Source organism: Gossypium raimondii, chromosome 1 (assembly GCF_025698545.1).
Source record: "Gossypium raimondii isolate GPD5lz chromosome 1, ASM2569854v1, whole genome shotgun sequence".
Classification (NCBI taxonomy): domain Eukaryota; kingdom Viridiplantae; phylum Streptophyta; class Magnoliopsida; order Malvales; family Malvaceae; genus Gossypium; species Gossypium raimondii.
The window spans coordinates 3015562-3029060 of record NC_068565.1 but is presented as its reverse complement, the minus strand read 5'-3'; the positions used below and the strand labels follow the sequence as shown (position 1 = coordinate 3029060).

Here is a 13499-nt window from a genome sequence, read left to right as displayed (position 1 = left end):
CGGCGCAGAGATTGTTCTTTTCTTTTAGGTTTTTAGGTTGAAATAATATCAGGTTTCTTAGGGTTCTGTTAGCCCTTTAAGCATAGGGATAAAATGCCGTCGTTTGAGCCAACACGATGGCTTCAAAACGGCGCCGTTTGATGGCTTGATCCGCGCGGTGACCCGACCCGGGGAAGGATCTGCGCGTCCAGCCTTTCTGGTTTATTTAAGCAACAAGTCCTTTGTTTTGTATTGTTTCAGTTTGGTTTTCTTCAATTTTTTAATTTATACCGCATATTTGGTTCCGATTCCAAATGGATCCACGTTCAAACGGTGCCGTTTCCCATGTTTGATTTTGAATATCAGGATTTATGTGCTTATTTGCTGTTGAGGTCCCTTGGTTTTTAAATCGAGTTTAAATTTAATCTTTCTTTTATTTTCTTTTATGTTTTTTACCTATCTAATTTTGTTTTAATTTCAATTTAATTTTCATTCCTCTAGTTTATTCTATTTTTGTTTTTTTTTTACCGTGTTTCAATTTTAACTAAACTTTTATTAGTTTAATTTTAAATCGAATTAGTTCATATTTTGACAAATTTAGTTCGTATTTCTAATATTATTTTAATATTTCAAGTTAATATGTTTTAAAGTTATCATACATTGTTTTTTAGAGTCTATTATATACTATTATTTTCAAACTTGACATGATATTATTTGGTTCATCATTTATTAATATATATATATATATATTTTTTTTTTGTAAGAATTTGATATAATACGTATATATTTTAACGTTTTGTTTTAGATTGTGTCTTAAATTTTGTTTTTTTGTATATCTATATGCTATTATTTTATTTCAAGTCTATTATGAATTCATGTATGTAATTTATTTTAAAATTCCTATACGTAGAACATAGTGATTTTTATTTTTATTTTGGTGTATCTTTTAATTGATGCTAGAGTTATTTAGTTTAGAATATTAATATTGATATTTGTATAATATGACAAATCATATGGTTATTTACATTTACCTACTATTTGTTTACAATTTATTAGTGCATACTTAGGTTGTTATTTATGTTTTACATTATATATTGCTTCAATCATGTCTCATTTGTAAAAATTGTATTTTATTAAAGCACCAAAATTATTTTTATTTCACAATTTTCAAATACTCGGTATCCAAAATTCTCGAGAGGATTGTACCCTAACTTACTGGGCTTCAATTCTCCTTGCTGGATTTAAATAACCGAATATCCCTTTTTTCAAATTGAATATAGAAATTTCAAAATAAAAAGCTCATTCTCGAGAATTCAATACATAGTGTCCTAACGCATTGGATATGACGTATTGTTGTCTCGAGATGAGGATTTTGTTTTTCTAATGAAAAAAATAAAGGCAATATTTGGTGTTTAGGAATTTCGAGGAAATAAACCCTAACTTACTGGGTTTAATTTATCGTTTGACCCAAATAACCTGATATCCTTCTCAAAAATGCATAAATTTCAAAAGTAAAAAAATAAACTTAATTTTGAGGATTTAAAACGTTACACTCTAACTTATTGAGTGTGATAATTTAATTCTTTAAAATAAGTGAGTCACATCAATCAAATTCATTCTATTCAAATTCTCTTTTCAAAGGATCGTATATTAAAAATCTTTTCAAATTTTTCATATTAAGACATTAAACAATCAATTCGGTACAAATTTTGGGCGTTACGAGGGTGCTAACCCTTCCTCGTGCATAATCGACTCCTGAACCAGTTTTCTCAAAATTCGTAGACCTAAAATCGTTTTCAAGGTGATCCGATCACACCTCAATAAAAGATCGGTGGCAACTCTCCGTTTTCATTTTAAAAGTCGATCCCCGTTTTTTCAAACTCAAAAGATGGTTTCGACAACCATATTACCAATTTGTTTTTAAGAAAAGAATATACAGAAAAGGCAACAGTAGCCAACATTATCATTACATAACCTTTTAACTCAATGAAACAGAAACTTGTTCCCAAAGAAAAAAAAAGACAGTAATTTTATGCCATAAATGCAATGCAAATGCTATATATATCTCTTGAGCTCCAACTAAGTTCATCTTGCGATTTGCTAGGCTAAAGTTGCACGCCCATAATATATAGGACTCTACAGTCTCGGGGCCGGACGCGGATGAGGACTGTCCCATTCTGTCACGATGTGGTCACGAGTGATTTCTTTAAGCGAACGACAACCGCTCAACGCCATGGTTAGCTCGAACTCGTCGCGCAGCATCGAAAGCACTTTCCTCACGCCAGCTTCTCCTTCAGCAGCCAATGAGAACACCACTGGTCGCCCAATCTGAGATTTAAGGCGCACCATTGTTATAACAATGCACGATTGTATAATATCAACTTTTGCAGCTTCATGGTGCAACCCCTATACGGGAGGACAGTTATATACTTACAAATATACCAGAGGCTCCCAATGCCAAAGCTTTAAAAACATCGGTTCCACGCCGAACACCACCGTCCAAGAAGACAGGAACCCGACCTTGAGCAGCTTTGACAACCTGAGAGAGTTTCAATAATTTGTGAAACATGAAGTTTTTGGTTATGTGTTCCCTATGTCTGAAACCACTGGTTTACCTCTTCCAGGGCCATGATAGTGGCAGGAACGTAATCAAGTTGGCGAGCTCCGTGGTTGGAGACGATGATACCGGCTGCTCCAGCCTGTATCGCTATCCTTGCTACGAGACAAGCATCGATATATAGTTCAAAAAATCAGTATATGTTATCAAAACGGACCTGAGAAACAGAGAAGGGTTCGAGTTCTTTCTTACTATCTTCAGCCGTGAGTACACCCTTCACAAGAATTGGCAATTTGGTGATTGTTTGAAGCCATTTCACATCCTATGCATAGCCAATAGAGTACATTTATTACACGTTTAATCAAAACTATAACATGAACATTGTAATTAACCGATAGAAGCCCTGGATCGGCTCGTGCATATACGTACCTTCCAGCTAAGGGAACGATCGATTTGTCCGGCAACATACGAAGCAAGACCCGAGTCATCAGCCTGCATGGCTCCCAATAACAAGTTAAATATCTTAGAAAACAAATGCTCATCTCATTAGTATATTTTTTAACACAAATGTCGAAAGGACTACTCACTTGATCCATCTTGCCAAGGTCCAAACCTTCAAAGTTCTTCAATGTCAAAAATGGTGGTAAAGTGAACCTGCAAGGGAATTTTGAAACACAAGACTCTTTGAGTGTAACTCGAGCATATTACGAAGAATGCTTAACGGCCTCGAAGACTCTGCGAGACAATGATACCTGTTCTTGATATCAGCTTCTCTGCGACCGAGTCTCGGAGTATCAACTGTAAGGGCAATCGCCTTGAAACCAGCCCTCTCGGCTCTTCTAACGAGCTGTGCAACTACATTCCTGTCCTTGTATACCTTGAGATTCGACATCGAAGATCAGTTGATGAACAAATATAGGACACCAATGTATGCATTTTTGAACTTACATAGAGTTGGAAAAACCGAATGCCGGGTCCTGTCGAAGCAACCTCCTCAACACTAGAAGTTGCCCATGAGGATAATGTCTGAAATGATCAGCAAGCAAGTTAAAAATGAATTGGAACACTGTCATCGGTTATGGATCGGTTTTAGCATAAAAGCATTCGACGATTGGGGTTAAATAAATCGGGAATGAGAAACCAAACCATTATAGTTCCAGCGGCAGATGCAGCCCTAGCTGTTGCATACTCCCCTGTCACACAAATTGAAAGGGATCTCACTCAAATTGGCTTCCATGAAACAAGAACTAAATAACAAAATGAAACCGATTCCATACCTTCAGGATGAGCCATTTTTTGCATGGCAGTTGGGGCAATCATGATAGGCATTGATATCTTGAAACCCAACACAGTTGTGGTCATGTCTATCTTGCTTACATCGATGAGAATACGAGGACGAAACCTTAAGAACGAAGAATGTCAACAAATTGAGACATAAACATTTAGCAATAAAGGAACAATCTGGTCTTGTTTTGAAAAAAAAGCTCACAGTATCTTAGTGAAAGCAAATCTATTCTCTTGCAATGTCCATTGGTCCTCAGCACCAGATGCGTAGTAGTCATACACCATCTTTGGCAACTTTTGCTTCGCAATTTCTTGATACTCGCTCACATTTGTTATCTCCATCTTTGCGGTGAAATGTTAAAAGAGTCTTCTGTCTGAAAAAACATATGATACCAGTAAGGATTAGGGACCAAAACAATGTAACCAGACTAAATGGTACGGACAATAGTTGAATCAAATGTCGGGCTTCAAGACCTAGACTATGAGTGTCCTTTTTAACACTCATTATCTACCTTTTATCTTTTGAAAACTTATTTTTAACTTGACATAAACATTTAAATAATTAAATCAAAAATTTTAAAAGTGTTCTTTTAATAATTTTAAAATATTTTTCAAAAATAATACTAAATTAAACCATATTATATCAAAGTTTCAAATACATGCAAAAAAAAAAAAACTAAAGAGATGAGATGAAACTAATTAAACCTACGTTCCATAGATTGTGAATAATATATATTTTAAAATTTTCTATGTATTTAGATTTTTTAATATATTTAAAAATTCCTTTAAGTTATCAAAATAGAAACTCTCGAGTCATACTAGAATAAATTTTCACTGAAATTTATGGGGTAATATATATATAAGATACAAAATGAATTAAAGTAAATGAGACTTTAACCTTTGAAATTAAGAAATCTGACTTTGTGAGATGTTTACCATCATTTTTCAATAGTTTTATGATTCATAAATTTTTTTGGAGTTAATGATTATCGCTTTTAACTCCATATATTTAACATAAAATTATCTTCAACTTCTAATTTTTCTCTAAGTATGTGCATTCAATATTTATATTTCATACATATTCAAATATGAATATATTATAGAATTCTTCAAATATATAACATAAATCGAGATAAAAACAATAAGAAAAAAGGGATATTTAACCTCAAAATATTCAATAGAAAAACATAAACACAAACTACATGATATTCTGCTGAGCCAAAAACACTTATGTTACATGGATTTTTCATTTATTCTAAAATATTTATATTCAATATATATTCGAATATGAATGTAGAAAATATTTATATGTCAAACACACCAATATCAGAGACTTAAACTTGAATTTAGCTAACATAGCAAAACATAAACATGGGGGAAATGTAGTGTAAAATTGAATATTAATGCAGCAGAATCATAGAAAGTCTACCGTCTAAACCAACATGGCCAAAAGACAATGAAATAAGGTAGAGAAAAGGCATACCCTTGGGTTCCAAGACTATGGAGCACAGTGCATGAAGGGAATTAAACCAGTTGTGGAAATACTCTACTTATTAATAAGGGACTGATTGGCAATGAAAAATATTTTAAAAAAAAGGTTTTATATTAAAAAAAATGGGATACATATTAAAACATGTAAGAATATATATTTATATTATATTATATGGAAATCACAAGTTTAAGTGGATGAGCATTTGGAGGTGAGAAATTGAGACCAAATCCTATTTTGGGGTATTGGGGAACTCTCATCCACTTATCCTTTGTGTGTTTCACAGTGGTTCTTTTCCTATATTATCATTTCTCATCCCAAAATAAATAAATAAAAAGAATAAATGGATAAGGGAAAATTAGAACAATGAATAAGGTACATAATATATTTAAAAATTCTGTGACATGTGAAAGTGACAACAGTGGTTCTGGCTCTCCCCACCTCACTCTCTCTATGGATATGAGATATGAATGAATGCTACATTTTTGGTAAAAACAACACTTGGGTCCTTTCTAATTTTAAAATTAAGTGAATTGGTCCCTCTCAAAAAATTAAAAATAATTTAATTCATGTCAATTTTGAAACTGAGCAAATAAAAATAGTTAATATTGGTACTAATGATTTTCATTAAAGTTATCCTAAGTTTTTATAAGAACCACATATGCCAAACGTTTTTCTCACATTCCTTTTTTTTTTTTTGGAATGATTAATTTATTCAAAATTTAAATTAAGAGGACCTAATAGTGAAATTATAATTTAAATTAGAATGAGTGTGGACTACTTTGGGGCTCCTTTAGTGTTCAATAAAAGTAAAATATTATCAACTAAATTTTAATTAAGTTGAAATTATTACTATAAATTTATCCTATGCTTTATTAATTGGGGTTATCAATAGTTTAAAATTTGTATAAAATAAAATATTACTATTAATGTAATTTGAAAGATTGTTGATTTTTGTATGTTAAATTGTAACTATCGTAAGAAAAATAGAGATGGAAACCAAAATTTGTTCAAGCATGTGGAAAACTTCTTACAATCACGTGGTATTGTCTAGAGACTTAATAAAGTGCTAAAAAAGTATAAATTGTAATTTAAGTCTTACTTATTTCTATACTCAAACTAGATATTTTTCCTTCTAAAACTCTCTCCGAAAGCTTAAATGTAAACCAATTGACTTAATTTACTTTACTTACAATGTTTTGTGAAGAAGCGTGGGGTACTTGTAAAACAAAAACTGTGGCAAAAATAGCACTTGAAACTGTAGCCATGATTTCAATCACGAAATCAAAAGTATGAAAACATAAAGATGAATATTGAGATTGTTTACACAGTTCGACCTTAGTCTAAGTTTGTAAGGCCGTACCCAGAATAATGATCCGCTATCTTTCTCATATTATAACTAATGATTTAAGTCCTAGCATTGATCTAACTCTCACCAATTTATTGACCTTACTGTTGGACAAAATCTAGATCATCCTCCCTCTAGGCTATTGGATCCGGTGCCTTAAGTGTAGTATTTTCTTCTATGTTCACTTGCATTTTTCGAACAAATTGGTTTAATAATATCTATTAATTACAATAATACCCTATATATATCATTCTCAATAGTTTTTCCACGCAAACCAAAATAAAAGTAAACATTGGCTCAATAGTTATTTAACGTTTAACTAATCCTAAGTGGTATTACGTGGTCAGATCATAATACGGAAAGACAACTTGTATCAGTAGATGAACTTAAACATGTCATTAGTCTAGTTGAAAATGAACAAACCAATTAAAAGACTAATATGTCGTCTATTCACAAGTAACTAAACTTAATCAGCAAGAAATCAATCATCAATTCTTCAATTTGATTCTCCTTTTTCTTGATTTTGTTTGTTTGCCTTTAAAAATACGCCGCTGATAAACCACACAGGCCATCAAAATAAGATTGTACTCATTTGATTGAAATTGTGCTAATCAAAATAAGACAAATTTTAATCAACTGCCAATTATTTTTAAGTTGCAATTAATATTATAATTGGAAGGTAAATTTTGCATTAACATAATTTGTATTTAAATTTATATAATAAGTACTTCTCATAATTTCTTACACATCACCGATTCCAAAAAAAAATTGTTATATTTAAATTTAAATGATAAATAAATAATTTCCATTATTCAATTGCAATTTAAATAGATTTGTTCAAGAATTATATTATTATCCAAATTTAAAGGTGTTCTCGAATTATAATAGAATTTAGATAAAATGTAAAGCGAAAAATAGATTTAGACAAAATTAAAATTCACTTTTTATTCTAGTCAAGATTTTAAGTGAAAATTTTGATCTGGCTCAACTTAAATTTATATTATTACATTTAATGTCTCCCAAACATCTCGATGTGTTATTAATTATATAATATAAAACATTATAAATTTTAAAATGAGTCGGGCTTGGGTTTTGAATGTTCAAGCCCAAGCCCAGTCCATATTTCAAGCGAGCTTAATTTTTTGTCTAAACTCATTTTTCAAATCTAATGTTTTTGTCCAAATACTTTTAAATTCAGGTGAATCTTCGGATCTGAATAGATAACTCAACTCATGAATAGGTTTAACCCACAATTAGTAAAGCCCAACACACCAAAGATAAAGAAGAACATAAAATGTGCCCTTAGCCCCAAAATGGCAAAATTTCATCACACGATTGCCCTAACTTAAGTGCTATCCATCAATTAATTAACATTAATGCAACCTTGCAAAATTAACAATTTATTTTAGTCTCTTTTTCACTATTTTACTTAAAGGGTTGAGGATTTTATATTTTATACCCATCAAAGCCATCATATTTTATTAATATTATTTTTATTGTTTTTGTATCAACTTATTTATTTATTTATTTCCTATTATAGTTGTAATTTTTTTTAAAAAAAATTCATACTAGATCTCAATGGATAAAAGCTAATTAAAGTAACATAAAAGAATTTAATGAAGAAAATTACAAAAAAAAACCTCGTATTTAACTATAACAACATAGAAAGCCACCAAACAACAATATTCCTTTTCATAAATTTTTAATTTTTTTAACTCGTATGTTGGCCTGATAGTTAGAGGGTGTTCACCGTTTTAAATGTGACTTAGGTTCGAGTCATATTAGTCGCATTGCTGTTGGGCTTTGCCTTTTTCTTATAATTCACAAAAAAAAACCAATTTTTTTTAACATTTTAAATCTATTAATTAATTTTTGACTTAAGTATGTAAAATGCCCTCAAAATTAAAAAAAAAGTAATTAAGCTCCAACTTTTTTTTTTGCATTCAATTGAGTACTTAAACTTTTAAAATGCATAAAAAAAACCCTCAAACTTTAAAAAAAAAAGCAATTAAGCCATTGCTTTTTTTTTTTTGCACTTAATTAGGTACTTGAACTTTCAAAATGCATAAAAAAAGCCTCAAACTTTTCAAAAAAATAAAATAATTAAGCTCCTGATTTTGTTTTTCACTCAATTAGGTACTTGAACTGTCAAATGCATCAAAAAGGCTCTTTGGCTATTAACTGTAATAGTTGACTGTTAAATTTAACTACATCTAATTTTTTTAGTTAGAGCTACCTCGTATTACAATCACGGTGTGCCATGTGGCAAAAAATTTATAAAAAATAAAATTAAATAAAAGTTATAAAAAATATTAAATTTTAATAAAAATGTAAAATATAAAAATTAGAAAAAATATAAAAATATAAAATTTTATAAAAATGATAAAAAATTATAAAATGCATAAAAAATGTCATTTAATTACTAACTTAAATCATTGACCTTTAAAGTTAACGACCCCAGTTTCTTTTAGTTATAGTCATCATATTTCGTAACACGACTTAACATGTGTCGAAAATTGAGAAAAATAAAAATTATAAAATTATAGAAAAATTATAAAATGCTTCTTTTAGTACGATAATGTTTATAATTTTTACTAATTTTATATTTCTTTACATTTTTATAATTTTCTTATGACTTTATAATATTTTAAAAATTTTCCTATATTTCTATATATTTTATCATTTTTACAATTTTTATATAATTTTAAAACTTTTCTAATTTTAATATTTTTATAATTTTTATTAAAATTTAATAATTTTATAACTTTTATTGATTTTTATTTTTAATCATTTTTTGCTACATGTCACGTTGTGATTGTGACAGATGGTGACTTTAACTGAAAAAAATTAGGGACAACTCAAGTACCCAATTGAGTGAAAAAAATCAAGGGCTTAATTACCTTTCTTTTTTTTTTTTTAAGTTTGAGGGCATTTTTTTATGCATTTTAAAAGCTCAAGTACCCAGTTGTTTGCAAAGAAAAAACAGGGGCCTAATTTTTTTTTTTAAATATTTGAGGACCTTTTGATATATTTTAAAAGTTTAAATACCCAAGTGAGTAGGGGTGTGCAAAATTCGGGTAAAACCCAAAAAATTCGGTTAACCGCCCGAATTCGTTTAATCGGTCGGTTAACTGAATTTTTTCGGTCTGGGGTCGGTTAATTTTTTTTGATTTTTCGGTTAACGGTTAATTCGGTTCGAAACGGTTGGTTAACAATTTTTCGTTTAACCGAAAAATTAATAAATAAAATTATAATATATAAATAGGCCTACTATTCACCTAAGCCCAATCCAAACCCAAGTATTCAACCCAACCCAATTACCCAACCCAACCCAATCATAAAAATTACAAATAATTTAATAAATAAAAATAAAATTCTAAAACTAAAACTAAAACTAAAGTCTAAAAATAATTTAATTATGTAGTGATTCAATTTGGTTAATTCGGGTAATTTGGTTAATTCGGTTAATTCGGGTAATTAGGTTAATTCGGTTAATTTTTAACCAAAAATAAAAAAACATATAATTTTCGGTTAATTTGGTTAACCGACCGAATTAATCAAAAAAATTTCAGTTCGGTTAACGGTTAAAATTTTTGAAAGATCTGTTAATTCAGTTAATGTTATTTCGGGTTGGTTAACCGAATGAACACCCCTACAAGTGAGTGCAAAAAAAAACAAGAAGTTAATTATTTTATTTTGAAAAAATTTGAGAGACTACTTAGCCTTAATTTTTTTTTAAAAAATAACAATGCTAAGAGCCCATTGCCCAACATCCAAAGCCCATTTGAAAAGGAAAAAAAAAATAGGGTAGCTTTACGAAATCAAAATAAACTCTGATACTCCCGATTTGCTATTGCCTCCTTCCCTGTTAAATCATCAAACAAGCCAAAACCCTAAGCAGCCTCTCCCCCACCCCCACCCCCCCCCCTCTTTTTCGATGGCACCAAAACGTTCAAACCCCATTGAAGTCCCACCAGCCGCTTCTTCCTCTGAAGAAGATGAAGAGGTGACTTCTTCTGAGGAAGAAGAAGAAGGGTCTTCAACTGAGGAAGAAGATGAGGAAGACCCCAAAACCGAGTCAACTCCATTGATCCAAAAGAGCCCACCACCCAGAAAGCCGGAAACCGCTACGCCTGGCGTCGTTAACGATGAATCTGATGAATCCGGTTCTGATTCCGAATCCGAATCCGACACCGCTACACCGAATGTTAAACCTCTTGCGACGAAACCTATGGAGGAAAGTTTGAATGCAAAGAAACCCAGATCTAATAAGCCCTTGACTTCTCCCATTAGGGCTTCTTCATCTAAACGGCCTGGGGAGTTGGAGTTGGATGCTAAAGAAGCCAAACGACCCAAGAAGAAGGTTGGGGAAGAAGGGTTGGCTACAACACCTGCTGTGGAGGAGGTGAAAAAGACTGGTGAAGATGCAAAAAAGCAGCTTTTTCAGCGGTTGTTCAGTGAAGATGATGAGATTGCTTTGTTGAAAGGTATGTTGGATTATTCTGCTAAAAAAGGGGCTGACCCCTGTGCTGATATGAATGCATTTTATAATTTTGTCAAGAAATCGATTCATACTGATGTTACCAAAGCACAAATGATGGATAAGATTAGAAGGTTAAAGAAAAAATTCGAAAACAATGCTGGTAAGGGTAAAAAGGGCGAGGATCGAACTTTCTCTAAGGCCCATGAGCAGAATGCTTTTGAGTTGTCGAAATTGATTTGGGGAAAAGAAGGGATTAGTGGAAAAGTTGAGTCTTCAGCTGCTAAGTCGAATGGGAAAGCCAAGGGGAATAACAAGGCAGTGGTTGCATTGAAAGCAGAGTTTTCTTCACCCGATAAGAAAACATACGATGCAGTGCCAATAGAGGCCGATAAGGTGGTGTCTAAGAGTTCTGGTAGTTTGTTTGATAAGAGATTTGGTGTCTCTGACATGGAAGAGGCAGTTGTAAAGCTCGGGTTGGATATGGTTGATGGTGAAAAGAAGGCGGCTTTGGAGGCGAAATGGAGGAAATTGCAAATTGCGCAGTTGGAGCTGTTTGTGGAGCGAAGTGAATTGGTCACTGAGCAAGCTAAGTTGGTGCTGGAATATTACAAGTCTGAAGAAAAATAGAGTGCTAGTATAATAAGTAATGATATTTTTATATGCATTTTAAAGAAATGTTTAAACTTTTGTGCTTATTAGATAAGTAAGCTGCCTGTATGTTGCCAATCATGGGGGGTATCTGTAGCTCAAAATATTGGTAACTTTGGGATAATATTTATCTCTTGCATAGAGAGTAACTTATGGAGCTGCTTCTTTGTTTGTTGGTCGCTTATATGCGTTATAGGTCGCTATTAAGCATATTTTGTTATGTTTGGAATTGCTTAATCCTTTTATTTTATTTTCTTTGTCTCTAATTTGTTTCATTTTATTGTATTTTATGGTTTTATTAACGAATTTCTTGCTGCTGTAGTGCCTTTCTGGATGATGGTTTCTGATGCTTGACTAAATACCTGTTTTGCTTACTTTTTTTATCCCATTCTTTCCCTTGTTTATTTGAACTGTTGTGAACTGATCCTTTCATTAATATGCCACATATTCCTTTTGATACATCATCCACAAGCTCTGCTTTGTTTAAACTCTTGTACTATGCATGTATTATGCCATGCTCTTATAATCACTACTCTGCGTTCTTAAGTGATACTGCTGTTTGTAAAAGAAACATGGGCAACTCTAGTTTTTTCTTTCCTGCAAGGAACATTGGTGATAGTTGACCTCGCTGATTATCAATATGGTTTTAAAAAATAAATGCAACCACGTAAAAGGTTTGCTTAGCTATGTGAATGTATCCTATGATTGCAGCATTTGCTCTGTTTTCAGTTTATTTTATTGTAGTTTATACTTATGTAGTTATATTTGTTTGGCCATATGCTTTGGTATAGCCTAATAATCGTTTAACATTGTAGTTATTTGAAATGTCTTGGTTGCCTCCTACTGATACTTGAACATATTTCAAGTTGAGGCTTTTGAATGTGTTTGTATTTACTATTTAGTTAGCTTTCCCGGTGGTATTTTTTTTTAAATTTTATTTTTGTAGAGAATGTAAATAAGGGGTGTAGCCTTAGCACAGCTTTAGTTGGAGCACAAGGGTGTAGGAAAAATTACTGCATGAAATTGATGGTTTTGCTTTGTTTGCAAACTCAATGTTAGGGAAATGAGCACAGTTGAACATGGCTCTTTTAAATGGTGGTTTTACATTTTTTGTTCATGTATAGTAACCTAATTACAATAGATTGCTGTCATTGGCATTGCTGCTGAGAAACTTGAATCAAGGTGGATGGTTAGTTGCTCCTAGCTATCTGAATTTGGCATCTCTCAGCATGTAAACCATTCATATTTTATTCCTACTAACATATGATTTTCGTCCAAAGCTCAAATTTTGGATGATGCATGTATGGCTGTCCTAGTAAATTTCCAGACATTGTAGTTAAAATAGAACTGCGTATGTTGAGGGGGGTAATATTAGATGTTTGCTCCGAGGGGGAACCGTAGGAATGTGCTAACATTGGTGTCAGTGACTTGGTTGAGTTCTCTTTCAAGTAATGAGTTGCACTAGGCAAGTATCTATAGCTGTTGTCATGCTTATTGAATTAGATTTTTTTTTATTCAATGTATAATTTGTTTAAATATTTTACGTAAAAATTAGTGTAAGTAAAAAATATCTTTATTTTTTGTTCAATTTCAGTTTTTGGAATTTTAAAAATCTTAATGTTGCAAAGCAACGATAATTTTTTCCTCCAAAATGGAACCCAAACCGATCCATTATCATTCCAACGTGAAAATGTGGTAAATAAATTTCTAC

At 31.6% G+C, this 13499-nt stretch overlaps 2 protein-coding genes across 2 annotated transcripts; one reads left to right on the top strand and one right to left on the bottom strand.

The window, feature by feature from the left end:
- Positions 1-1913: 1913 nt before the first annotated feature.
- Positions 1914-5473, bottom strand: LOC105775889 (glycolate oxidase 1). Its single transcript, XM_012598383.2, has 12 exons — positions 5304-5473; positions 4026-4194; positions 3814-3938; positions 3683-3729; positions 3485-3562; positions 3289-3413; positions 3124-3190; positions 2966-3028; positions 2789-2858; positions 2595-2695; positions 2414-2518; positions 1914-2307 (listed from the first exon to the last, which is right to left on the bottom strand). The coding sequence occupies exons 2-12, from the start codon at positions 4160-4162 to the stop codon at positions 2116-2118; spliced, it is 1110 nt and encodes a 369-aa protein (XP_012453837.1). The 5' UTR covers positions 4163-4194; positions 5304-5473; the 3' UTR covers positions 1914-2115.
- A 5083-nt stretch (positions 5474-10556) lies between these two features.
- Positions 10557-12054, top strand: LOC105775871 (GLABROUS1 enhancer-binding protein-like). The gene has a single exon (XM_012598372.2). The coding sequence runs from the start codon at positions 10595-10597 to the stop codon at positions 11765-11767; it is 1173 nt and encodes a 390-aa protein (XP_012453826.1). The 5' UTR covers positions 10557-10594; the 3' UTR covers positions 11768-12054.
- Positions 12055-13499: the final 1445 nt, after the last annotated feature.

Coding starts and splice junctions, on each gene's coding strand:
- LOC105775871 (XM_012598372.2), top strand. CDS start 10,595: ATGGCACCAAAACGTTCAAACCCCATTGAAGTCCCACCAGCCGCTTCT.
- LOC105775889 (XM_012598383.2), bottom strand. CDS start 4,162: ATGGAGATAACAAATGTGAGCGAGTATCAAGAAATTGCGAAGCAAAAG. Junction 3,939..4,025: donor TTTGCTTTCACTAAGATACT/GTGAGCTTTTTT, acceptor TTCGTTCTTAAG/GTTTCGTCCTCGTATTCTCA. Junction 2,519..2,594: donor CTATCATGGCCCTGGAAGAG/GTAAACCAGTGG, acceptor AAACTCTCTCAG/GTTGTCAAAGCTGCTCAAGG.